General features: G+C 49.7%; 3 protein-coding genes across 3 annotated transcripts; all 3 read right to left on the bottom strand.

The window, feature by feature from the left end:
- Positions 1-1,783: 1,783 nt before the first annotated feature.
- On the bottom strand, positions 1,784-4,535 carry RPL10A (ribosomal protein L10a). The gene is made up of 6 exons (XM_043592954.1): positions 4,442-4,535; positions 4,004-4,078; positions 3,832-3,912; positions 3,326-3,474; positions 2,297-2,469; positions 1,784-1,986 (listed from the first exon to the last, which is right to left on the bottom strand). Exons 1-6 carry the CDS (start codon positions 4,444-4,446, stop codon positions 1,816-1,818), a joined length of 654 nt encoding a protein of 217 aa, XP_043448889.1. The 5' UTR covers positions 4,447-4,535; the 3' UTR covers positions 1,784-1,815.
- A 918-nt stretch (positions 4,536-5,453) lies between these two features.
- FANCE (FA complementation group E) lies at positions 5,454-17,487 on the bottom strand. The gene is made up of 10 exons (XM_043592953.1): positions 17,014-17,487; positions 13,170-13,791; positions 12,548-12,592; positions 12,198-12,257; positions 11,760-11,903; positions 11,272-11,395; positions 10,982-11,060; positions 9,341-9,407; positions 7,967-8,092; positions 5,454-5,988 (listed from the first exon to the last, which is right to left on the bottom strand). The coding sequence occupies exons 1-10, from the start codon at positions 17,259-17,261 to the stop codon at positions 5,887-5,889; spliced, it is 1,617 nt and encodes a 538-aa protein (XP_043448888.1). The 5' UTR covers positions 17,262-17,487; the 3' UTR covers positions 5,454-5,886.
- Positions 17,488-19,964: 2,477 nt separating this feature from the next.
- Positions 19,965-23,005, bottom strand: LOC122490448 (probable E3 ubiquitin-protein ligase makorin-1). Its single transcript, XM_043593154.1, has 4 exons — positions 22,377-23,005; positions 22,176-22,286; positions 20,336-20,483; positions 19,965-20,102 (listed from the first exon to the last, which is right to left on the bottom strand). Exons 1-4 carry the CDS (start codon positions 22,508-22,510, stop codon positions 19,965-19,967), a joined length of 531 nt encoding a protein of 176 aa, XP_043449089.1. The 5' UTR covers positions 22,511-23,005.
- Positions 23,006-26,444: the final 3,439 nt, after the last annotated feature.

Here is a 26,444-nt window from a genome sequence, read left to right as displayed (position 1 = left end):
TCCAGTAAGACTCAAGTCCCTAAGTATTTCTAAAACACCCACTTAACCTTTCCCTGGAGTTCCCAAACTTACAAAAAAAACCTTTAATCCTTGGCTCATTTCAAACAGGAAGGTGTGTCTAATTCTAAAGCCATCCTGGTCTTTCTCCCCACTCACCAGCATCTAAATTCAACTGAACCAGACCAACAGACTTTACATACTATGACCAAACACTACGGAGGTAGCTACATGTGATTGCTATTTAGCAACTGCGGTTTTAGTAACACTTTCTGGAGAATTGCCTTCTGATTGGTAGGATACACAGGATCATGCATGAGAAACTGCTTCTAAAAAACCCTTGGCTCCACAGGCATTGCTCAGTACTGCACCACTGCTGGCAGGAACAAAAGGTCTCTCTGGTCTTAGGCTCTGGGGTGGTTTGCAGGTTCTGAGAGGCTTTGCCCACTAGGGCCCTTGGGACTTGGCGATAGAGATGCAGCTGGGACCCATCACAGCAAACTCCAGGGAGGACTTCGGTTTTATGCTTCTGCCTCATGGCTCTGCCTTTTTGGTTGTATTCAGTGCCTAATAAGCAGCAGTGCGAGAGGCCAGGCGTTAAGATATTTGCCTTTTTCTTTCTGATTACAAACATGACAGAACTCCAGGAAATCCCAGGTAATCATTTTACTCCCAGAGTTAAACATGGCCAACATTCTGGTAGGTCAACTTCCAATCACCTTTACTATGCATAAATAGGACCCCAAATTCCGGGCTTATCACAAGACAAGACTGCAGCTTTTTTACCAGTAAGCAAAGTTACTAACAGTTACTAACTTAAAAGCTAAAACAATAAAAAAAAAAAAACCCTCAAAGATCTTTGGTGAAAACCTCGGATTGTTCATGGTTCAAGCTTGTTTCAAGGTACATTTTTATATATACTTTGGATTAGCCTTTCAGCTGTAGTAAGAGATGGAGGGATGAACCTGTTACTTTACCAAAGTTAAATGAAGCAGGTTCAAGTCTCATGTTAAATCACAGGTATTTCCCATACGAAAAACCAACTTCCCAGTACTGGGTGTTGGAGGCAAGAACAGGGAACTGCCTGCCGCAGAGCCTACCCAAGTACAAAGATCTAAAAGTTTCCACAGCCCAATTCTACCCGCTTGCTAAGCTCCCCCAAAAAACAAGGTTGGTGAATTACAATATTAATACAGATCTATTTGTGTTTTCCTGAACATCTCCGAGTAAATTACCACCCCTGAATATACAGTATTCAACTTGGGGTCACACAAATACTAGATCAGGATCGCAGACAAGAATCTAGGAATCCAAACTCCATTTGGTCCTTGTGATCCCTACAGACTGAGCCTCAACACACCATTTAGAGGGATAAAACCAAACAAAAAAAGCCCACAGAAAGAACCAATGGTGTAAAAGGGAAGCAACTTCAGCGCACAGGTTAAGCACGCCGCCAAGGACAGAGTCAACGTCCTCACAGTGAAGGCCCTGACTCCTTTCTACTAGTAAGCAGGAGCACTACAGGCTGGAGTCCTAGCCTAGATCAGCCCCTCCAGGGTACAGAAGTTTCAGTCCCTGTTAGTAGTCCTATACTGTCACATGTTGTAAGTATCCAAAAGACCTAAATTTTAAGGTAGATAGAATGCACTTCCTGGTTTGCAGCACGGAGAAAAGGACTAGCCATCACTGGGTGCCAGGAACTGCAGTCATCAGCACAAAGCTCTGGCATGCAATGTCAGCTCACAGAGCACTTCCCTCTCCCCTAGTCACAGGCAGACAGATAACGGCAGGTAGCACTAGGGTTTATTAAACTGCGCCTTAGTACAGGCGTTGGGGCTTGCCCATGGTGCTCTTGATGTATAAAGCCCGGACATTCTGCCAATTCTTCTTGAGCAATGACACCAGGAAATTGACAGCTAAGTGGATGTTATACACAAGCTCATCATCTGTCATCTTCACGTGGCCAACAGCCACTGCCAGACACAACACCTGTGGGAAGAGGAAAGTCAATCAGGTTGGTGGCTAGATGCAACAGAGTAAGAGAGGAGGCACAACTACAAGCCAGATGGTCCAACCAAATTGACCTCCAGTCACTAATAAACCTACTGACCCCAGGCCAGGAAGACCAGGGCTATGTTAAAAGCTTCAACCCTGCTCAGTGACTGTGACATGTCCTAAGTATCTACAGAAACACAAACCAGGGCTCCCATGTAGAGAATTCAGAAAAAATAAATGGAAAACTTACAGAACTCCAGGACGGGTGGTGCTTAACCTATGCAACCCAGCCAGCCTTCCTTACCTTCTTCATCTGGAATTTGATTGTGGACTTCACTTCATCCACTTTGGCCACCATATTCTCATTGTGGGTCAGCAAGGAAGGGAACTTGCCAGCCTTATTCAGGCCAGGGCCCAGGATTCGTGGAATCTGCTTGATCAGAGATTCAGAAGCCAGAAAGGCATCATACTTCTTGGCTGGTGAAGAGAAGCAGTTGGATGCTTAGGATCTGGCCCCGGAAAGCAACTCCAAACAGGGCTCTGTCAACCAACCACGAAGTGGCCCCTAACCACCCTGCTAACCCCTCTCTCCAAGTACCAAGTCTTTTTTAATCCTCTCACTCCAGTTTCTCTATCCTCTTGAGTTTTACTGGTCCAACATTCACATGAAACCTGGTCAGAAGCCCAGGCTGACCCACCCTCATGTTCAATAGAAAATACACATGCTCATTAAGACTGAGTTCAAATCCTGCCTTCCTACTTTCTAGATTCACAGTAACTAGGGCACCTATTTCCTACCTGTAAAATACACAAAGGATAAAAACGAAAAAGAAATCAGTTTTAAATAGAAATCCCTAGTCAAAACATACCAGCACCTGACTAGTCCATCTGTGAGAGCTAACCCAATTAGAATCTTCAAAGCCAACATAAAAAGGAACATTTAAAAGGTTAAAAATTATCAGAAGTCAACTAACCACAGCAGATCCTTTCCATCACGATTCTACTCCCTCTCCCATCATTTTAAAAATCCAAATGGGAGGGAGGGGGACGGGGGCACCTGGGTGGCTCAGTCGTTAAGCTTCCTATTTCAGCTCAGGTCATGATCTCATGGTTCAGGAGTTCAAGCCCCACACTGGGCTCTCCACTGTCAGCGCAGAGCCCACTTTGGATCATCTGCCTCCCTCTCTGCACCTCCCCTGTGCTCTCACTCACTCTCAAAAATAAACATTAAAAAAACAAATAAATGAAAATCCCAATGGCAGAAATACCACTCTTCTACCATTCCCATGGGAACTGTCTGCCCAAATACAAAACCACAGCAAGCCACACTCACCCAGCTTCTTGACTAGCTTTTTATTCTTGTTGAGTTTCTTCAGAGCCTCAATGTCCATGTGGGGAATATCCACAGCCTTCGCCTCATCACAGTGCTGCTGGTCCCCCAGCACACATACGGAGAACTTGGGGCGGGGAGTGGACTTAAGCCTGCGTTTTGGGGGGGACAGAACAGGTCAAACCCAGCCTGGGACTCCAAGAGCAGGTGAAGGGGTCTGGGATCGCTGCAGCCACTGAGCCTTACCCAGAAGGTCCACATTCACCAACAGCTAGTCTGGCTTCTCAAACTAGCCGGCGGGCTCGGCCAAGGCCTCCCCACGCCTCCCCTCTTATTTTAAGACCCAGGGTGGGGGTCCGTCCAGCCACGCCTGCCCGGAGCAGGGGGTCTGAACTACCCAAGCGCGTCAGTGCCGCACGTGCCCGCCGCCTCGAGCTCAACCGGGAGCCCGATGGGAGGCGACGGGCACGGGGTCACGGAGGACTGGGTGGGATCAGAACGGTGCCAACCTGACGGTGCCCGAGAAGCGTTTGTCCTTCTGAGGATCATAGTTCTTCAAGCTGATCTGCAGCTCCACGGTCTCCAAAAACCTTAGAGAAGGTAATAAAGTTAACCAGCCGCCCGCGACTGCCCAAGCCACCGCGCTCCGGGCCCGCCCTCCCCGCGGAGACGCGCGCTTACTTCCTGCGCTTGCGCTGGTTCCCGTGCAGGACTTCCCGCACCGCCTCGTACAGGGTATCGCGGGAGACTTTGCTGCTGTGAGAGAGAATCAAGACGAGCGATTAGGACCCGGGAGGCGCCGATCAACACCCTCGGCGTAGTCAGAAGTCTCAGGCTTCGAGACGGAGGAAGGGTTCACGACGCACGCCAAGAGGCTTCCGGACACCAAATCGAGAGCTTTGGGTGCGATAAAGCTGGAGGCCAGGAGGAAGAGATACCTTCCTAGCGGTCGGGCCTGGCGCTCAAACTCGAACGCCGGGCCTGCAGGGCGGCGTCCGGCAACAAATGCCCCTCGGCAAAGCAGAGGCAAGGATCCCCCCGATTTAGCCCGCAAGTCTGCCCCCACCAAGGTGCCAGGGGGCGCGGATGAGTGTGGATGGCTCCCTAAGTGCCACTTACCTCATAGCGCCACACACAACAGCAGGAAAAAAGAATAATTTAGTTCGCGCATGCGCTCAAATAAGGCTTCTGTTCTCGCGAGATGTAGCTTTCCTTCTGAGCGCGAGGGCCGGGCCACGCAATCCCCGGGGAGCCCAGCCGTTTGCGGCCGCTGGAGGGCGCTGCCGCGTGTTACACAGCTAGAGTGGCTCGAACACTGGGAGATAGATTCTGCGGTCCTGGGAGCCCCGTGGCCCGCGAGGAATATTCTCGTTGGCGCCAGCCACTGCCAGGCACTTACTAGGCTGGTACTGGGCACCGCACCGTAATGGTCGCTGAGAGCATGCAGTTCCCCCATGTTTGTCTCTCCAACCTTTTCTGCCCTTTTCCTCCTGTCCTGCACACCTGCTTCGGGTCTCAAAAGCGGGTTTTGCTCCTGACCTCTCCCTCACCATCTTGCTCTGGGGCTCAGGGCTTCAGAGGACGTTGTGAGAAGGGAAATGTCACGAAACTTCGGTTCCTGGCCCCTCAAAGCTTGCAGTGGGGAAGAGCTGGGAAAGTACTGTGATGAATTTTCACTTGATAGCTGATTCAATGTCATCTACCCGTTAAGTAGTTACTATAGACAAGGTGCCTCCCTAGCTACTACAACACACACGGCCAGCACTGCACAACCCTTTCTGCCCTTTCCTCGGTCCAACCGGCCCCATCCTCTTCTCTGCCCACAGAAACCCCAGGAGTCCTACAGACTCCTCCTCGAAAGCCTCCAGCTCCAGACTGAGCTGCACCCACCTTCACGGCCCCATTCCCCGGTGGTCAGTGCACAACAGACAGCTCTCATAGGGCCGAGGTGAGTGGCATCACACCTTATCGCACAGAACTGTGAATGAACGAACCTGAGAACTGTCACCTTCCCCTCACAGAGGATTTCACCAGGAAAAAGATGCCCCTTGTCACTGAGTAGGTGGGTGGTGGTGGTGTGTTGGTTTCAACAAACACCCAGAGTTAATAGGAAGGCAGATACTGCTTTGAATAAGACATTAAACTTCCTGCTTTTTATTAAATATCTGCTTTTTAATAAATTATTATCCAAATCAGAAAGAACACAGAGGGTCATAACATACACTTGAGCATAAGATATTTGTGCTGAGCACACAGGTCAACTCCAGGGCCCCTGAAGCATCATTCATGTATTCTGGGTCTGCTTTGACTCTACTGAGGCCTATCAGAAAGCTTCTGTCCCGGCAGCCTGAAGTAAAAGTGACAAGGAGTGAGCCCATCCAACCCCTCTAGCCCAGGACCCTGCCTGGGCTGGAAGGCCAAGATGGCCTCTCTGCATCCTGGAGCAGGGATGGCAGGTTCCGCCATTAGCCCCAGGCAAGGGGTCAGGGAGAGGTACTAGGGGCAGAAGTATCCTTCAGGAAGCTGGTGAGGGAGCTCTAGGAGTATGGTCCCTTGCTGGATGGTCAGGGAGCCAGACGTCTCAGGGCGGCTTGCAGGGACTTCCTCAGAAAAGTGGTGTTGAGCTCTAGGGCTGTGGCCAGGCCCAGCCTCTGGATTTCAGTGATCTGGGGAGAAGGAAGATAATTATCAGGACTCCAGCAGCTGATCCTTCCCTTTCCCCTCTGCCTCATGGCACTGTTTAGGAAGGAGAGAGGAATCTACGACACCAGGACAATGGAGGAGATATCTAAACCCATTATTCTACTATGATTAAGTTTTCGGGTTCAAGTGGACCAGGGGTCAGATGTTAAGTGTACAACTTACTAAGTCAGCCACATTTAAAAAAAAAACGTTCATATATTTATTTTTGAGAGTGTGTGCATGCACATGCACCCAAGCAGGGAAGGGACAAAGGGGGAGACAGGAAACAGAAAATCTGACAGTGCAGAGCCTGATGCAGGGCTCAAACTCAGGAACTGAAATCATGACCTGAGCCAAAATCAAAGAGTCCGATGCGTAATTGAGTGAGCAACCCAGGTGCCCCCCCCAAGTCGGCCATGTTAATAACAGTTGACAATTATTGGGTGCTTTCTATGTAGGAACACTTTATAACCATGACTTCATAAAATCTGTACAACCCTATTTTATTAAAAAAAAGTTTGTTTTTTTTTTAATGTTTATTTATTTTGAGGGAGAGAGACATGGAGCGTGAGCAGGGGAGGGGCAGAGAGAGGGAGACACAGAATCTGAAGCAGACTCCAGGCTCTGAGCTGTCAGCACAGAGCCTGATTCAGGGCTCGAACTCATGAGCTGTGAGATCATGACCTGAGCCGAAGTCAGACGCTTAACCGACTGAACCACCCAGGTGCCCCCCTCCTATTTTACAGAATAGAAAACTGAGGGTCAAAGATACTCCATTGTGACTGCCACATTCCTTCTGGGCCAGTATTTCTTCCCTGATCTGTTGCTACAACCTCCTGACAGATCTCTGCCCTGTCTTCTCTTGAATCCCCACTCCTTACAGATGTCCGAGGCTTCTTTATAAGATGTACATTTGAGCAAGACACTCCAGCTGAAAGCCCTGGGATAACTACTGATGCCTCACATTGGAGGACCTTCTTCCAGGATCTACATAGGGTCTTTGGTGGATCCAGGAGCCTCCTGAAATTGTGCATAAGATGTGTGTTCATGGTTTCATTTTTCTGGGAGGATCTATAGCTTTCATCAAATCATCGGATGGGCCTGTGACTCCCCCAAAAAGGTAAAGAGCCAACATCCAAGGATGCCTGGCCTTCAGGATAACTCCATGCTCCTCATCAAATTATAGCATCCTCCATAAGATGCTAGCATGGCCTGGCAATGTGAGTCTCAATTTCCTCATCTATAAAATGGAGCTAATAATGGTACCTTCTTATTGGGCTAACACATGGAATAAACTAGCAAGTTAACATAAGCAAAGGGCTTAGAACAGTGCCTGAGACGGAGCAGGGGCTACGCAATATTAGCTCTCAGTATTTTAACTCTAGCCTTGAACCTCACCCCAGCTACCATCTGCTCTCACGTTTTTAGGCCTCAGCTACAGCGAACTACCTGTAGACCCCTTGGACACTCACTGCTTAAACTGTTTCCTTTACCTGAAATGCCCTTTCCTCAGTCTTGGCCCCTGACCACCATTCACCCTTTCAGAGTTGAGAAGCCTGTCCCAGTTCCCAACCACAAGCAGGGTTTAGTTGCACCCCTCTTCCTCTGCCACCCAATGCCCAGCACCCACACCTCTCACCTGGCTCCTACCAGATATTACAGTGATCTGGTTATCATCGCTCTCCTGCCTCACTAGCCTGGCACTGGTGGAGAGTGTCAAGTCAAGGACGGGACTGCGTCATGGTCACTATTCATTCCCCAGTGCCCCATATAACATCTGGCCCACAGCGGTGTTGCTGGGATGAATGAACTCCTAAGCAGTCTCATTCCCCAGTCTTAGGCTTGAACTCATAGTTTCCCTGGCTAACACTCAGGGTGTCTTCCCCAGCAAACACTAGACATACACCCTGGTGGCACACTCAGAGCAGCGGGGCCAGCCCTCATGGCCCTACTGATACTCACATTGGCCTGATACTTGGTCATCACTGTCAGCATGAGCTTGGCATAGGCCACGGACGTGGCGGCTGCTGGCCCCTCTTTACAGAGCTTCTCCATCAACACACTGAACTTCTCAGGGGTCATCTCCACCTGCACACATTGGGAGATGGGACAGAACAAGAAAGGGCCCCGGATTTAAATCCCAATTCTACTACTTCCTAACTAGGTAACCCCGGGAAGGTCACTTAACCACACGAAGCCTCAGTTTCTACATCTGTAAAATGAGGTTCATGATATCTAATCCTAAAGAGGGCGAAAAGGATTAAATGAGATAATGCACATAAAGCCTGGCACATAGGTCTTGGCCTGGCTTGGTGGTTTAAGGTATAAAGGAGTGAGGAGTCCCAAGGGGTAGTGCCAGCATAGTAACAATAGCTCTCCTTAATAATAATGTAATCGATACTTATTATGTATCAGGCACTGTTCTGAGCACTTTACACCAATTATCGATTTCAACCTCACCCCAACCTTGGGTGTCATCACTTCCATTTTGTAGATGGGGAGACTGAGGCATAAAGAGGTCAGGTCAACTACCTAAGTTAAAAAAATGAGGTAGGACTCAGGTAGTGATACGGAAAAATTACCAAAATATACTGTCAGGTTAAAAAAGCAAAGTACAGGGGCGCCTGGGTGGCTCAGTCGGTTAAGCGGCCGACTTCAGCTCAGGTCACGATCTCGCGGTCCGTGAGTTCAAGCCCCGCGTCGGGCTCTGTGCTGACAGCTCAGAGCCTGGAGCCTGTTTCAGATTCTGTGTCACCCTCTCTCTGACCCTCCCCCATTCATGCTCTGTCTCAAAAATAAATAAATGTTAAAAAAAAAAAATTAAAAAAAAAATAAATAAAATAAAAAAGCAAAGTACAGAGAACTGAGCTTGGTGTGTTACCATCTATGTAAAAAGCAAGGAAAAAGTGAACTTAAACACATGTCCTTATATAGAAAAACCCTCTGGGAGGGTTCCCCTGGAATTAGTAACACTGACTAGCCCTGGAGAGGGGACCTGGATGGCTGGGGGAATATTTTTCACCATATCCTTTGGGCTTTACAATTTTTGAACAAAAGGATCTATAACCTATTGAAAAATAAAATTAAATTTATACACAAACACATCAAAAAGTCCCTCCCCAAGGCCACACGGCTAGTAAGAGGCAGAGCTAGGACTTAGCAGGCAGTCAGCTCTCTGCTACCAGCCTTTCCGGCCCCAGGACTCCCTTACCGTCAGGGGGCACCTGTTCTGCTTGCCCCTCCACCACTGGAGGGATCAGAAACCCGGTAGCCCCACGCCCGGCCACAGCATTGCAGCACTTCTCGGTCCAGCCCTCCCCAGGGCAGCCTGCTCACCTGCCGTTCCAGGAGTGACTGCAACACCAGGAACGTCTTCTCTTTCCAGGGCAGCTCCAAGATCTGTCTGCAAAAAGCACAGGCTCCAGTGAGACCGGCCCAAGCCTGGGAATCCATCGCTCCTACCCCAAGGCAGTGCCAGGCACTGGAGACAGCCAAGATCCCCAGCCAACCAAGGAAGTACTCAGAGCCCCCGATGCTGGCGGCCATTCAGTAGCCAGCCCATACTCGGTGCTGGGAAGACTACAGCCCAAGACTCCTGGAAGGGATGGTGAAGGACTTGGCGTGAGGTGTACAAAGGTTCCCTGAAAAATAAGCAGGAGTGGAGAGAGCATCCCAGGTACCAAAGGTGAGGGTGAGCCAAGGATGCAGCGAGATGATACCTATGAAGGCTTTCTAGAGAAGGCGGCATGCCCTGCAGAGCACAGGGAAAAGGTAGACCACAGTGAGGGCCACTCTACTGTGCTTCCTGTTCTACCGCACAGTCCTCTGCGTGCACGCATGGGCAGTGCATCACATGGAAACTGTGGCTTCGTGGGTAGACGGTCTTGAGTCAGATCCCAGGCTTTATCCCTGGCTGGCTGTGTGACCTCTGACCACGTCCCTTAACTACTCTGAGCTTCAGTTTTTCCAACTCTAAGGCAGCAACAGCACCTACCTCACAGGACGGCATGAAGACTGAGATAATGAACTTAAAGCACAGACAACGTACTCGATAAGTGGTGGTGGACGTTGTTTTTCAGGCCGCCCCCTTCTCGTGTTACAGTTAGCATTTTACATTTCACATTAGTGTCCAATGGGGTTGTAGCTCCCCATTGTTCCTACATGTCTGGATTGTGACTCCCCGGTTGTTTTTTTTTTATTTTTTTTTTTTTCCAACATTTTTTTTTTTGGGGACAGAGAGAGACAGAGCATGAATGGGGGAGGGGCAGAGAGAGAGGGAGACACAGAATCAGAAACAGGCTCCAGGCTCCGAGCCATCAGCCCAGAGCCCAACGCGGGGCTCGAACTCCCGGACCGCGAGATCGTGACCTGGCTGAAGTCGGACGCTTAACCGACTGCGCCACCCAGGCGCCCCGACTCCCCAGTTTTAATACCCAAACCAAACACCAATTTAATAACAATCTTTGAGCACTTACTAGGGGCCAAATACTGTGCGGAGGTCTATGTGCATTACCACATTTGATATCTAGAAAAAATCCCACGGAGCGAATATCATCCCCATTTTTTTATATGAGGAAACAGGCTCACAGAGATGGAATAACCTGTCTGGATTCACCAAGGCAAGGCTGAGATTTGAAATCCTGTCTGTCTGACCCCAGAGCCAGTGCTCTTAACCTCTGTGCCAACTACACTGTGCACTACTCAGGAGCAGGGACCCCCAGCCTCTTCTCTACCTTCTCCAAGGCACCTGGCATGGAAGACTGAAACCCTGGCCTTGGGAAGGTTCACGGGATGGCAACTGGCACACGCCCACGGGAGGGAGGACAGGACAGGCAACAGCGAGAGGGGCATCAGCTGTGCAGTTGCCGGTCTTTCAGGCACAGGGCCTGGTACCCAGCCAGCTCCAACTCCAGAATGCCGGGAGCCAGCCTGGCCAGTGGGAGCGGGTGGGGGCAGCACGGAGGCCTGTACACTTACCCCAGCATTAGAACCTGCGTGTCTGGCTCCAGGGCCTCGTCCTTCATAAGGCAGCAGAGTAACTCTGTTTGAGCTGGACCTGGGTAGAGGAAAGCAGAACAAGGGAAGTCTGGGAGGAAATGGTAGGAGAGGATGGAACAGAATGCCTGGCTCATTACAGGGGGGCATCGTCAGGGAAGCAGCAGGTAACCTTACCGACTGAATACACAACTGCCAGGGCCACCCTGGAGTGAAGGGTGCTGGGAACAGAGAGGGAAGAACTACTGGGCCGGGGCTCGTTCCAGAATTACCAGTTCCTGGGGCCTGGAGCACGGGGCCAAGAAGGGTTCTGCAGACAGGATAAGCATACTTGGCACAGAAGGAGGTCAGGGCAGTCACGAGCAGGCGGGAGGCCGAGGAAGTCAGGGACAGAATCTACAGCCAGTGGGGAGGAAAATATTAATTAATTCATTTCTTCTTCCCTGTAATAAATGCTTATCAGACATATTTCAGATGGTGATCGACGTTACAAAGAAAAAACAAAAATTCTGTTATTTAGAACTCACATGGGAGGACAAAAAGTTCCCTTCCCCAGCTCCTAAATCCCTTCAGCTTCTGGAAGGGTCTGGGGCCCACAAGGGAGGAATGAGATGCCATGTGGAGAGATGGCCTGGAGGTCCATGCTCTTTCTGTGCCCCAGGCTGCCTTGGGAACCCCTCCTCCCAAGCACACTCTTCTGCGGGCTCACATTCTTTCCCCCACTGTCCCCAGCATGCCAAGTGTATCCCAATGCACCTACCCGTCTTAGAAAGAGGCTCTTGGTCAGAATGGTAGCATTGCTGAGGCTAAGGTCTGGTGAAAGGGACAGAAGCCAGGTGCAGAACTGCAGGAGAGCTGTGTCCGAAAGCTGCAGGAGCTGCAGCTGGGCACACAGCAGTTCCATCTGCCAAGTAGGAGGGAAACACAGACACTCGGTCTGTCTCTGCTAGGCGGTCTCAAGCCAACTGGGCAGCAGAATGGGTGGGGCAAGGACACTCCAAGGGAAGGGAAGGCAGGGAGAGCTGCCCTATGGTGAGGGGCCAAGGGCTCAAAGGAAGCACACGGTGACCCCTGCCCAAGAGACCAAAAACCCAATAAAATCCTCTCCCCAAATTCCCACACGAGGCAAGGAAACACAGATGTAAGTGGAAAAAGGCTGGGGACATATCCTCAGGCCAGGCCGTCTTCCTGGACTCACCTGGCTTGGACTGCATTCGTGGAGAAGCTGTAGCTCAACTGGAGGGGCACCCTCCAAGCCCTGGAAAGGCAAATCCCATGTTAGGGCTGGCAGAGCCCCTGGTGACAAGTCAGAGACCACCCCTTTGTCTGGCACAGTGGGTGGGTGAAGACCCTGGATGCTACCAGAGGAGAGGGACTGCTCTGGGGTTAGACAACGTATCTGGACTTGGGCCAAGAAGAGCCCCTGCGGTGACGGTCCTCAGACCTTCACCCTGACCCTCATTGTCCAAACAGCCTGTGCTCTCCTGGGCGTGGCTGAAATCCAGGCAGAAGGTGGAAGAAGGGCAATGGTGAGCAGGGGTCAGTTACCTCCCCGAAGGTCTTGAGCAGCTGCTGCAGCCTGGGAACCTGGTCCTGCAGAGGAGAACCTGATCACTGCTGAGCCCCTACCAGCACAGTGTGGCCCCAAGCCCAGCCCTAGCTCCCTCTCCAGAGAAGGCCCTGGGTCAGTGGGAGCTAGGGGGCAAAGATGATTCACGAAGAACAAGAACACAAAGCCTAACCTTGAAAAGTACTTAAGAACTCAAAGTAGACAAGGCCCATGGAAATCCAGCTGTGTAGATTGACCTCTCTGCACCCACCCTAATGGGGGTAAGACCCAGGCCTTGGGTCGGGAGGACAGACCGAACACGGCACAGTCCCACGCCCTCTCCATAGGATAGCTCTGGAGCTTCTCTTCTTGCTTGGCACCCTTTAACCTCACATTGTACATCATTAGGCCAAAGGTTCCCCACCTCCAATAACTCCCTTCCTACCTCATCCTCAGAAGCTGTGGAGCAGAGACTATATTCCCTTAACCCCACCCTCCTACCCCTTGCTCCATGGACCACAGTTATCCCAGTTGGGAAATGGTCTCCCAACCAGCTTTGACCCTGGATAAACCCCCCACTCCTGGAGGATCCCTCTAAAGCCAGCCTCCCCACCCTAGTACCTGGATAGCTTTGGGCAGCTCCAAATTCTCAGCTAGGCCCTTGGCATCCTCCAGACTCTGACCAGCCGCACTGGGCTCAGCCTGGACAGGCTGGTTCTTAATGGGCAATGTACCTCCTCCATCTGCCAGGCATTCCAAAGATTCAGGTTCGTGTCTCTCTTCCTTGTGACCTTCTTCCTCCCTTTCCAAATATCGGAACCTTTTGGGGGCCCTCTCCCCCTCAGGCCTGGCAGGCTCTTCCTCTGGCCCCTTTCTGCGTTTCCCAGGCCAATGGGGGTCCTCGTCCTCCTTGTCCTCCTCTTCTTCCTCTCCAGGATCCGGAGTCTGGAGCAACTTCAGCCTCCTGCCTCCCTGGCCCAGCCGCCTACACAGGCCTTGGAGCTGTCTCTGGCAGCTTTTAGACAATGGGGATGCTCCCGCAGTCGATACCCCAACGTCTAGATCCCTTCGCAGCAATTCCCCCAGGGCCCGGAGCCAGGTGTCAGGGTCAGGGCTTTGGTCTTGCTGTGCAATCCGCAGCACAGAGAGCAGTCCGCTTTCAGGCAGCGACGGCCAAACAGCCATCAGCAGGGACATCAGGTTCCTCTGGCATAACTGAGGCAACCGCAGCAGCAGTGGCTTCCTGGGGAGCAGGAGGACAAGCAGTCAAGAGCATCTTCCTGGAAGGAGCACAGGACAGACTGCATAGAGCTACAGGTTAGATGGCAATGGACAGACAGGGTAACTAGGAGGCAGTACCTGCGAGTCAGTATGGATGGAGGGGGACAGCATGACAGTCATTCAACAAGCATTTATCGAGCGTGTATTTTACGTTGTTGTTAAATCAGCTTGAGTTCATTTTACTATTACTAAACAGCCAAAATTTCTCTGAACAATTCAGTATTTTTTAAATTGAGCATGTATTCATGTATTCTATGCTAGGCTCTGCTCTTTGACATCTCCTAGTTCAGCTCAAAAATTCACGTTGAAACCTACTCTACAAAAGATCTATGCTTGTTTTACAAAAAAAAAAAAAAAAAAAAAAAAAAGTCCCTTCCCAAACTTTACATAAAAATAATACCCCAGGGGTGCCTGGCTGACTCAGTCAGTAGAGCATGTGACTCTTTTTTAATTTTGTAAAACGATTTATGTATTTAAGTCTACACCCAACATGGGGGGGGGGGGAGCTCAAACTCAAGCCCCTAAGATCAAGAGTCACATGCTCCACCAACTGAGCCAGCCAGGCACCCCTAGAGCGTGTGATTCTTGATCTCAGGGTCATGAGTTCAAGCCCCAGGGTGGGCACAGAGCTTACTTAAAAAGATAAATAAAATTAAACAAACAAAAAGAATGTGCTGTGGGATGCACCAAGGCCCAAAGTAAAATAATAACATTCTAGGATGCTGTGCAGTGCTTATTCTGCAGCCCTGTGCTCTCCTTGGCAATCCCCTGGAACTCACAAGGTTACATCAGTCTAGCTGTGACATTCCTTTCACCCAGCTGAGTTCCTGAGAGGCACAGGCAGTGTCTCCTTCCTCCATGTCCCAGTACCCAGCAGAGCATCAGCCCACATCAGGCACTTGGTACACACTTTATTGAATGAATTAACTCTCAGAATTAAGTGTCCAGACATCGGCAAGGACTACTGTGGACAGAGCAGTGTAGCCATCTGTAATGCTGTAAAGGCACGAATCCAGACGCTGTGGGACCCGAGGCTTACTGGTGTGGCAAGTCATGGGTACATCAAGCCCACCTGCCATCACGCCTCTGCTCCTCTCTATGGGACTTTGCAGGGCTGCTTATCATCATACACAAGGGGCACCTGGGATGAGTGAAAGAGAAAAAAAATCTGACTTTTATTTCTTTGTGAAAACCAACCACTTAAGTGAGAGAGAAAACTAAAGTAAAAGTTAAAAAGATGATCAATTTGGGGTACCTGGGTGGCTCAGTCAGTTAAGCCTCCGACTTGGCTCAGGTCATGATCTTATGGTTCGTGGGTCTGAGCCCTGGGTCGGGCTCTGTGCTGACAGCTCAGAGCCTGGAGCCTGCTTCGGATTCTGTGTCTCCCTCTCTCTGTGCCCCTCCCCCGGGTCATGCTCTGCCTCTCTCTCTCAAAAATAAATAAACATTAAAAAAAAATTTTTTTTTAAATATGGTCAATTTGTGGTAGAGGATGATTAGGAGTACAGAGGTGGGGGAGACCCTATCCTAACTTCAAGGACTTATAACTCTTGTGTGTGCACGAACCCCCTTATCAAAATAAGTGTTAAATGCACAAAATAAAATACATGAGATTATGAAAGAAACCAATTATACTGAAGTAAAGTTGTACCCAGAGACCTTAGATTAAGTCCCCTCCTCTTATTCTGTCCGAAAAAAGCCAGACAGCTGGACAAACATTTCTATGACCTCCAATTTGGGGATGCAGAAAGTCCTCCTGAGCCATTTCTTGAAAAAAAATTCAAAGTGGGGTGTGGGAAGCCAGTATTAGAACTTACATTTCTACTTACCTAAAACATAAGAAGTTAGTTATCATAAATATTTGTGTATGGAATGGCCCTTCACCTTCCAGTCTCCAGCCCAATTTTGAGGGAGGGGTATCCAAGTGTGCAGAGCCCCCTAGAGGCTGAAGGCAGCACCTCAGTCACTTTCTAAATTTTTCTGTGCACTTTAATTAGGATAATTAAAGGAATTTATGGATACGGTATTGCTTTTTAACAACACCAACCTCACTAAATGGACACACAACTTATAAGGATGACTGAAAAGAAACTGAATGCCAGTAAATGACGCACACCAAATAAGAAAATGGCAGAGCTGACCCTTCTCCTAGCAGAAATTGTCACATAAAAAAAAATTTTTTTTTAAAGTTCAAAGTCATACCAAAGACTATAATTATCAAGAACACCATCCTTAAGAAAAGTGATTTTGCCCTAGAATGTACACTGTGCTTTGAAAATTCGACATTATAAAGCCATTCCAACAGATGGTCCGTTTTCTCACCACGTTTTAAATGTCTATTTTTGTATACTTTATAATGTGCGCTACTTTTTTTTAAGTTTTATTTATTTATTTGGGGGTGGGGCAGAGAGAGAGGGTGAGAATCCCAAGCAGGCTCCACCAAGTCAGCACAGAGCCGGACAGGGGGCTGGATCCCATAAACCATGGGACCATGACTTGAGTCCAATTCAAGAGTCGAAGGCTCAACTGACTGAGCCACCCAGGCACCCCTTGGGCATTATTTTTGCACTTGTGTACACTTTGTTATAGGCAAGTATCCCTACGCTGGAGGTATGCGTTCCCTTTCTTTAGAGATGGGAATCTGCGAACAGAATCTATTTGAGCCCAGTGTCGTCTTTTTTTTTTTAATTTTTTTAAATATTTATTTTTCAGAGAGAGAGAGAGAGAGAGAGACGGAGCGTGAGCAGGAGAGGGGCAGAAAGAGAGGGAGACACAGAATCCGAAGTAGGCTCCAGGCTCTGAATCGTCAGCACAGAGCCTGAGGTGGGGCTCGAACTCATGAACCACCAGGAGCTCTTGACCTGACCTGAGCCTAAGTGGGACGCCGAACCAAACTGAGCCACCCAGGCGCCCCCGGCCGACTGGCTTCTAATTACTCATTTACACTCAGCGGAAGGCGGGTGTCTTCCAGGCAGGTTCGCGGCTGCGTCCCGGCACCCAGCAGGTTCTCAATAAAGGTCTGTTGGATGCTCCTCCCTACAGGGTGCGCGGCAGGGACGCCCGGCAGAGGGGAACCAATTAACCGCTCCGGGATTCGGTCTCTTCATCTAGAAAAGTGGGCGGCGCCAGCCCATGCCTCACAGGACCTTGGAGAAATGCCGCGCCCCACAACCAGATGACTTACAGCTCAAGGCGACAGTCCGGGCCCTCCACGACGGGTTCCTCCTGGCACAGCGCCTCGAGGACGTGGCCCCAGCCGAAGGGCTCCCCGCCGCGACTGCCCAGCGCCCGCAGCAGGCCCAGGCCGCGCCGCGCTCCATCCGGTCCGGCCTGCAGCGCCTGCAGCAGGAGCCGGGCGGGGGCATCCAGCTGCGCCCAGGGCGCCGACCCCGAGCCCTCAGTCAGGATGGGTGCAGCCTCCGAGGCTGCCATGCCCGGGACCCGGTGCTGCGCCAGCTGCCGATCTGGTTCCTGACCTCAGCCTCGACAACTGGAGAAAGGGAGCAGGACCCCAGCGCCTGCCCCGACGCCGCGAAGAGTGTCCTCCCGCACCTGCCACACTCGGCGCTCGGAGACGCACACTGAGCACCACCCGCCGGTGAGATTCGCGCCCAGTGTTAGAAAGGTCCCGAGCGGGGTGTGGCTAGGGGCGGGGCCGGACGTGGAGCGAGCGGCCAGGGTAGGCCGGAAGGGGCGGGGCTAGCAATGATCCTGGCCAGAGAGTCTGGGAACGGAGTAAGGGGGCGGGAGGAAGGCCCCGCGAGATCCGCGGATGGGGCGGGGCCGCGGTGAGGGCAGGGCCACAATGTGGGAATTCGCGTGTAGCTTGTAGGAGGTGTCCTGCCGGAGGTAGTGGAGTGGGGCGGGGCTTGGTGAAGGGGTGGATCTTTGCCTGTGATCTACACCTTCCTTCCTCCACACTTCCTGAAGTAGTTGGGCGGGAGGTGGGGGTGCTGAGTGGATGTGAGGGATTCTGTTGTTCTTTTTTTTTTTTTTTTTTCAATGTTTATTTTTGAGGGAGTCAGAGCGGGAGCAAGGGAGGGGCAGAGAGAGCGGGAGACACAGAATCCGAAGAGGCTTCGGGCTGCCCCCAATGCGGGACTCGAACCCACGAACCATGAGATCATGACCTGAAGTGCATCGCTTAACTGACTGAGCCACCTAGGCGCCCCAGAAATCCTGTTGTTCTTCAGGATCCAAGTATCATTTAATTTTATCTGATGTCCATGTTATGTGTAGATCACAAACTTTGCGATAGGATTTGGTCACCATTTACCAACCTGCCTTGATGTCACCTCTTCCACAGGCCATCAGCCGCCATCATTAAGGTTTCAGTCCTCTAGAAATATTTGATGCACAACTATCCCTCAGAATGGGGTGGTAGTAAAACCCGACACTATATGGCCAAAGGCCTTGCTGTGAACTTCCTCACAAAGTCCAAGAAGCCCACTTGCTCTGGTTGTTTACAAGGAGCAGGGAGTAGCTCCACCTCCCAAGGTTTCAGTTTTAAGGAAATTTGCTGGAGGAGGCAGACTTCTACTGAAGTAGCAGGCTAGGAGGAATCACTACAGAGGATTAGAGAGGGGAGAAGAGCTCCACAGCACCCCACAAAACCCACTTTGGGTTCCAGTTTGTGTTTACCATTCTCCCAGCTTCTGCAGTCACACACACATCCATTCATTCGGTCAATCTTTGCTGAGCACCTGAGGCTGGGGTTTCAGGGAACAAAACAAACACCTCATTGTTGCTGACACTCCAGTGAGGAGAGACAACTAATAAGTAAACAGTAGAATGTTTGATTGTGGTGAGTGCTTTCAAGAAGAATATAGCAGGGAAGCAGGGGTGGGGGAGGTGAATTTAAACAGGTAGGCAGGCAAGATGAACCTGAAGAAGTTAAGGGAGCAAGTCAGGTAGAGAGATCTGTGGGGAGACATTTCATGCAGAGGGAGCAGCACATGCAAAGGCCCTGAGGCATAAGCATGACTGGAGCAGAATGTACTTGGAGAGTAATCAGAGAAGAGATCAGAGAGGTAACTGGGCCAGGTCTTCTGAGGCCTTGAGATCAGAAAGAGGACTTCAGTTTTCACTCTAAGTAGTATGGTAAGCATAGGAATATTTGGTTTGTTTAAGTAGTCTCTACACCCAGTGCAGAGCTTGAACTCATGGCCTTGAGATCAAGAGTTGCACATTCTACCACCTGAGCTGGCCAGGTGGGCATGGTAATGGTATGGTAAGCCATAGGAATATTTTGAGCTGGATCCGATTTTCATTGGAGCCAAACTTTTGTTCTCTCCAAAATAATTTCAAGGGAGCTGTTGGGAAAGACTAAGGAGTATCTCTCAGATAGTGACTGCTTTGCAGACACCACATTAGCAGAAGTTTTGTGCAGACACCTCTGTCTCAGGTTAGCTGTTCTAACTTCATAAGAGAGGTTTTCAGTCTTCAAATGACCAGCTGTTGGGAGGACAGGCCCTGACAAGTAGCAGGTAGGGTCAGGAATGCTAAATAGCCTTCAGTGACTTGCCAATCCTCAACTACCAGCTTTACCCTCTGGTGGTGGCTCTGGCTCATGCCCACCAAGGTCTGCATTCTAGCCACTGGGAAGGAGAATGGAGGGGAAAGTTCTGAGAGTGGTTTAAACAACCCAGGAGGATCCTGGAGACCCTTTCATGGGATTCTGATGTCATTACTATTTTTATAATACTAAGTTGTTATTAATTTTATTTTCCACTCTCGTATTCTTATGAGCATAAAATGAAGTTTTCCAGAGGCTGACAGGTGATATTGCAACAGAATGAATGCAGAACCACCCCCCTTGGTTTAGGGGGAGGGTATCCGGGCTATGAGCAGACACTTTTTAGATACTAGCAGTAATGGCTTAGATGCATTTTATTGGTTTTCTTTCAGAATCCTACAAAAAGCAAAGTTAAAAACCAAGTCCCTGGCAAGAAAGTGAACACCTCCTCTTTCCCGAGAGCCCCCCACCTCTTCCCCTGTTCCCTAGCTGTGTCAGTACTAGTTTCATGGGCATGGAGGGCTTGCTACTTTCATCCCCCACCAAGTCCCAAAAGGGAAAAGACCTACCACCTAGCAACCCCCTGCCCCTCAGCCCCATCCCCCACATGTTGATCCTGGTTACAGAAAGCCAAGGTAAGAATTATTGCGATCCAGTAAGAGTTCTGAACCCCAGAAGGCCATGGCCAGGGCACAGTCCATGAAGAATGCTTCGTCCTCCTGCTTGGTGCCCCCTTGAAACCCTGTTGGGCCCAGTACCTGGGAGTAGAGAAAGAAATCAATGAAAACCCATCACCTTCAACCCAATTGCCCCAGGAACAAGAGAATCAAGGCTGACACATAAGGTTGAGCAGGTTGTACGTAGCACAAAGATGCCCCATCTAAGCAGGCACCATTATCCTTATGGACATCATGTATAGGTCTTACATTTATCACAGACATTTATTGTAAACAGGGCAAGCAGCCTCCCTGTCCCACATTCCTGCTGTTACCACCTCACTCCCAGAGGTCAGCTGCATACTCTCAGTCCAGGGAGAATCAGAGGTCAGGGCTTTATCCGGTAGCTGGTGCAGATAAATACAATCAGACTTGAAGGGGCAGCGGCCATTCCCCTGCATGAAGAACCGACATCGGATCTGGCTATGAGAGGACAGAAGGAGAGAAGACCATTACTTCAAGCCCTGTTGCCCCAGGAACAAGGAGCACCGAAGGCTGACGCGTAAGGCTGGGTAGGTTGTACACAGCACAAAGGCACCACTTGTACGCAGTCGCCACTGGCATCGTAGTGTAGATTTTACATTTATTACAACTATTTTCCAGCAGATGGCAGTAAAGTGTCTTAAGGTGGGGGGTGCCTTTCTCTAAGTCTCCACAAAGTTCATTTGGGCTAGCTGAGCATCTCTTTTCCTTCTTTGAACTAAGTTTCAACAATACCACCAAGAAAAGATAATCCTAAAACGTGTCTCTGTAACCAACTTAAAACAATGTCCTGTTCTGAGGAGTGGGCTTATGATTTGGTAATTGCTAGCTAATGAAATGAAATTGATGCCCTTTCTCTTCTTCCTCCTCCTATTTACTCAAACCTGGCGTCGGAACCCCCGCCATCTGGATAGCCTACAAAAACCCCACACGCAACCTATCTACATTTCCCATCAGCTTCTTTCTCTTCACCCTCATGGGACAGTGACAGTCCTGGGACCACCTATGCTGAAAGTATTAGGCCTGTTAAATCTTCCTTCTGACCTCATGGTCACTTGGCCGCTTCCTCTCAATACCCCCCCTTCCCCATTCCTTCCAGTATGCACTAGGAGTCAGAATGCTTGGCTTCAAACCCCACTTTCTCACTTAAGTCATACAGACCATGCCTCAGTTTCTTCTTCTGCAGCATGAGGATCTTAGGACGCCCTACTTCACAGAGTTTATAATGTGCGAAGTCTGTCATATATAATAAGCCCGTCATCTACATCATCTCCTATCCTACCTGGGCCTGGGTGCTCCCCTTTGTCTTAGACAACTTCTAAAGACTCCCGACTGGTACCCCAGATGCCAATATCTCCTCACTTTGACCTGTCTCTGCCTGGAGTGCTCTCACTTTTCTCCTCCAGAGGAGCCCCCTCCTCCAACCCACAGCTCAAATACTTCCTCCTCTGTGAGACTCACCCAAGAACTTTCCCCACTTTGTTGAGTCAGCTGTTATAGTTCACAGCAAAATCTGGTGCCTTCTCAACAAGGTCGAATGTGTCACAGGTAGGTAGAGACAAGACCTTCTTTTTTGATCCCACCCTTTATCCAAATAGACTCTGTATATGTAGCATATAATAAGCCCTTTGGGAAGGTGAAATTAAGAACGTGGAATTGTAGTTAATTCCAGATCTGGATGTATGCCCACCCTCCACAAGAGATGAAAACCTACTGACTTTTTCCCTGTCTCCAAGGGCTGCCTTTTGGTCTCTTTCTCAGAGACCCCATGTTTTCAAAGATCATCTACACAAACAACATTCATATCAATTTATCTCCTTGCTTAAAAAAAAAAAAATCAGAAGTAAAAGCCAAGGAGGGTTTCTCATTGCACTGAGAAAAACAGTTACCCTGCATTGACCTTGACCTTGAGCCAGGCTGGAAGGCTTGATCTGCTGTCTCGGTCACTCATCATTATTTATTGGGCTTTCTGAAATAGTGGAAATAGCTCACATCCTCGTCTGCCCTCTCTATCATTCTGAACTTCCGGGATTTGGGGGATCCCAGGCTGGGAGCCACGGCTGAGCCAGAATGGAGCAGAGGCTGTCTTCTCCTCTTCCCTAACCTGGGTCATGGTCCCCCTGCCAGCCTCACCTGGTCCGAGCCTTGAAGTTCCTGATGAGTTGCTCCTTCTCAGCCCCCTCGCTCACCCAGAATTTGTGGGGGATGATGTAGCTGGAATGGACACGGCACTGGGGACAGGCCCTGCCGAGGCGGGAGTGGGAGAACAGTCACAAGCCCTCACCTCTCTGAAGTGTCTCCCTCCCTCCCTCCCAGGCTCCTCCTGACACTGACTTGATGACAGCCAGCGGGAAGTTCTGTTGGCTTTTCCGCCAGGTGCGCAGGCAGCCCAGGCAGTGGGCGTGGGTGCAGTTGGGTAGGATGCCGAAGATCCGCTCGGCCTCTGGCTTGTCCCACACCTTGTCCATGCAGATGCCACACACGACGTCCCGACTGTCCTGCTCCCTCTGCAGCCACACACAGGGTCAGGGCACATCCGTGTCCACCCCCTCCCCCAACGCATACACACTGCCATCCCCAATACAGCCCAGGGACCATATAGCCCTCCTCCAGCTGGCCCGGGCATCTCAGAGGTCCAGCATGGCATCCTCTGCCACTGCCCCTCCCCCGCTACCTGCTGCAGCTCCAGGCCCAGGCTCTGAAGTGGGGCCATGAGCTCCCGGACAGGGTCTGACTTAGGCTGAGGCTCCTGGGAGTAACAGTGATCGTCGTCAGCAGCTGTTGGGGAAAACTGGATCCATTCATTCATTTACTCATTCGTGTAACATCTGCTGAGTGTCTGCTGCACATAGAGCTCTATGGGCACGCAAAGTCTTGCCCCCAAGTAACTGGGAATCCAGTCAGAAGTGTAGGTCTCTAATACACCATTTACAGCTATGCTGTCCTATACAGCAGCCGCTGGCCACATGTGGCTATTGAGCACCTGAAATGCAGCTACTCTGAACTGAGATTTTGAAGCTTAGTACCAGAAAGGATTCTAAAATATTCCATTAATAACTTTTTATGTTGATTACATGTTGGGATGATTTTGGATATATAATTTTTGATCTATTGGGTTAAATAAAATATAATATTAAAGTTAAATTTCACCTGTTGCTTTTTACTTTTTGAATGTGGCTCCTAGAAAAATGTAAATTTCAGGGGCACCTGGGTGGCTCAGTCAGTTAAGCATCTGACTCTTGATTTCAGCTCAGGTCATGATCTCATGCTTCATGAGTTTGAGCCCTGCATCAGGCTCTGAACTGACAGCACAGAGCCTGCCTGGGATCCTCTCTCTCTCTCTCTGCCTCTCCCTCTCTCTCAAAATAAACATTAAAAAAATTTTTTAATGAAAAAATGTAGATTGCATATGTGAATTACAACCACTTTAGAAAGCAGCTGGGCACGTCCTGAAAATATTAAACATGGAGTTACCATGCGACCCAGCAATTCTACTCCTAGGTATACAGCAAAGAAATGAGACACACGTCCACACAAAAACTTGTATACGTGCACGCTTACAGCAACATTATTCGTAATAGCCAAAAAACAAAACAACCCAAAGGTCCATCAACTGATGAATAAAACAAAATGTAGTATTTTCATATAACAGAATAATAGCATTTGACCATAAAAAGGAATGAAGTACCGATTCATGCTACAACATGGATGAACCCAGAAAATGTGATGCTAAGTCAAAGAAGCCAGACACGAAGGGCCATATAGTGGGATTCCATTTATATGAAGTGTCCAGAACAGGCAAATCCATAGAGACAGAAAGTAGACTGGTGGTTTCTAGGGGCAGGGAGGAGTGGGGGAGAGGGAGTGGTTGGCTCATGGGTTTCCTTTTGGGGTGGGGAAAATCTTCTAAAATTAGATAGTGGTAATGTTTGTAGAACTCTGAATATACTATATCAATTCTTTTTTTAAAATGTTTTCTTTGAGAGAGAGTGAGAGAGAGATCAAGCAGAGAAGGGGCAGAGAGAGAAGGAGGGAGAGAGAATCCCAAGCAGGCAGAACCTGATGCAGGGCTCGATCCCACGAACTGTGATTATGACCTCAGCCAAGATCAAGAGTCGGTCGCTTAACCAACTGAGCCACCCAGGCATCCCTGAATATACTATATTACATTGGATTGTATACTTTGTGAATTATATCTCACTAAAGCTGTTAAATTATATAGGTGACTTGTGTTCCAGCTGGACAGCACTGAATTAGAATAACTTAAAAAATAACTGCTAACATTTAGTGTTTACTCTGTGTTCTAGGTACTGTGTGCTAAGCACATCACATTTATGAATTCACTGCACCCTCACAAGACCTGAGACAGGTACTGTTATCACTGAGGACACGGAGGTCCAGAGAGGTTAAGTGACTTATCCGAGCCCACACAGCTACTAAGTGGCAGAGCCGGCATTTGAGACTAGGTGGTTTGACTCCTCAGGCACCATGAAATTCTGCTTCTAGCACACAGACAACAACAGAGCTGGAGGTAAGCTCCCCTCTAGCTGGGAATCTTGAGGTGGGAAAGAGGTAAAAAGGACATAAAAAGGACATGCTCAGAGACAGCACAGGAACCCTGGTCTCAGATCCCACTTGTGCCCACCTGCAGGGCCCCTGATGACTCACATGACGGTGACGGGGACTTCCAGGAACTGCCATCAACCTCCTCCGCCTTGCCGGCCAAACCCACCAGGCCAGGCTCCATACCCCAGCAGGCCCCCGGCCAGTCCCAACCCACAGCCACAGAGGGCAGGTAGGTGGGCTCGGAGCCCCTGCGGGTCAGCCCCAGCCGGGGTCTTGGCAGGGTGACACGTGGCTCCGAGTGGCGCCGGCCCCATTCCAGGTGGCCAGGGGGCTGAGGGTGCTGATAGCTGCAGTGGGAAAGAGAAGAGTGAGGAGACACGGCTAGATCCGCCAGGGCTCAGAGCTAGCTCAGCCTAGAAGTCGGAACTGAGAGGGGAGAGGAGGCTTTGGGAAGATGCGTGGTCCATGAAGGGATGATCCTTCCTGTGTCCCCCACCCTATTCCTTATTTGAGGACAAGGGCTGCTTACCTGCATTGATCTCCGTGGAAGCAGAAGCCTCGCTGGAAGTATCTGCAGACCTGGGACAGCTTTCTGTCTTGAGCGATGTAGCAGCTCAACCCCCAGCGACAGGCCCCTCGGGCGAATGTCCTAAGAGATTGTCTGAGTCATGCTCAACCTCGTTTTAGTTCCTGCCTTTGTAATCCTTAGAGAGAGAGGCTGTAGGATAGCTGAACACAGGCTCTGGAGTTGGTCCTGTGTTCAAATCCTGCCCCTTCTAGGGAGCCCTGGGTGGGTAACTCAAACTTTCCTAAAGCTTGGTTTCCTCACTCTTAAAAAAAGAGGGCACCTGGGTGGCTTCATCAGTTAAGCATCTGACTCTTGATTTCAGCTCAGGTCGTGATTTCACAGTTCATGAGATTGAGCCCCGTGATGACAGCATGGAGCCTGCTTGGGATTCTCTCTCTCTGCCTCTCCCCTGCCTGTGTTTCCTCTCTCTCTCTTTCAGAACAAAGAAACAAACAAACAAACAAAGTTAACAATGCCTCTTTGTTACCTCAGAGTTGTTGCAAAGTTTTTGTTTTTGTTTTTAACATTTATTCATTTTTGAGAGACAGAGACAGAGCATGAGCAGGGGAGGGGCAGAGAGAGAAGGAGACACAGAATCCGAAGCGGGCTCTAGGCTCTGAGCTCTCAGCACAGCCCCAAAATGGGACTTGAACCTACAAAGTGTGAGATCATGTCCTGAAGTCAGATGCTTCACCGACTGAGCCACCCAGGCACCCTGCGAGGGGTTTTTTTGTTTTGTTTTGTTTTTTAAGGTTTTGCACGAGGCACTTAGTGAGTGCTCAGTAAATCATAGTGATGACTATTCTGTCCTCCAAGTACAGAGTCTTGTAGGTTCTGGAATCAGAACTCTGGGTTCAAATTCTGCTACGAGGACCAGCTTCATGGACATGGCTATTTAGTCACACAGGGACCCGACACTTGCTTTAATGATCTGCTGTTGCCCACCTGAAATGATTAAATTTTTTAACAAGGGCCGTGATGTTCATTTTGAATGGGGGCCCACAGATTACACAGCCTGTTCTGCCTGATACTGCTACTTCTTGGTTGCTTGAGCTTGGACAACCTTTTTATGCCTCAGTTTCTTCACTTGTAAAATGGCGATAATATTTGTACCTATTTCATGAGGGATGTCAAATGTAAATGAGATAATATACGTAAGACACCTGGCCTATAGCAAGCCCTCAATAAAACAATAGCTGTTGTCTTCCTCATCATCACTATTACAGGGGCTTTTGAGGGTCAAGGTGGGAGATGGAGAAGGGAAGGAG

The sequence above is a fragment of the Prionailurus bengalensis genome, chromosome B2, assembly GCF_016509475.1.
Source record: "Prionailurus bengalensis isolate Pbe53 chromosome B2, Fcat_Pben_1.1_paternal_pri, whole genome shotgun sequence".
NCBI classification, from domain to species: Eukaryota; Metazoa; Chordata; class Mammalia; order Carnivora; family Felidae; genus Prionailurus; species Prionailurus bengalensis.
The sequence above is the reverse complement of the archived record's forward strand: the minus strand, read 5'-3'. Positions and strand labels throughout refer to the sequence as shown.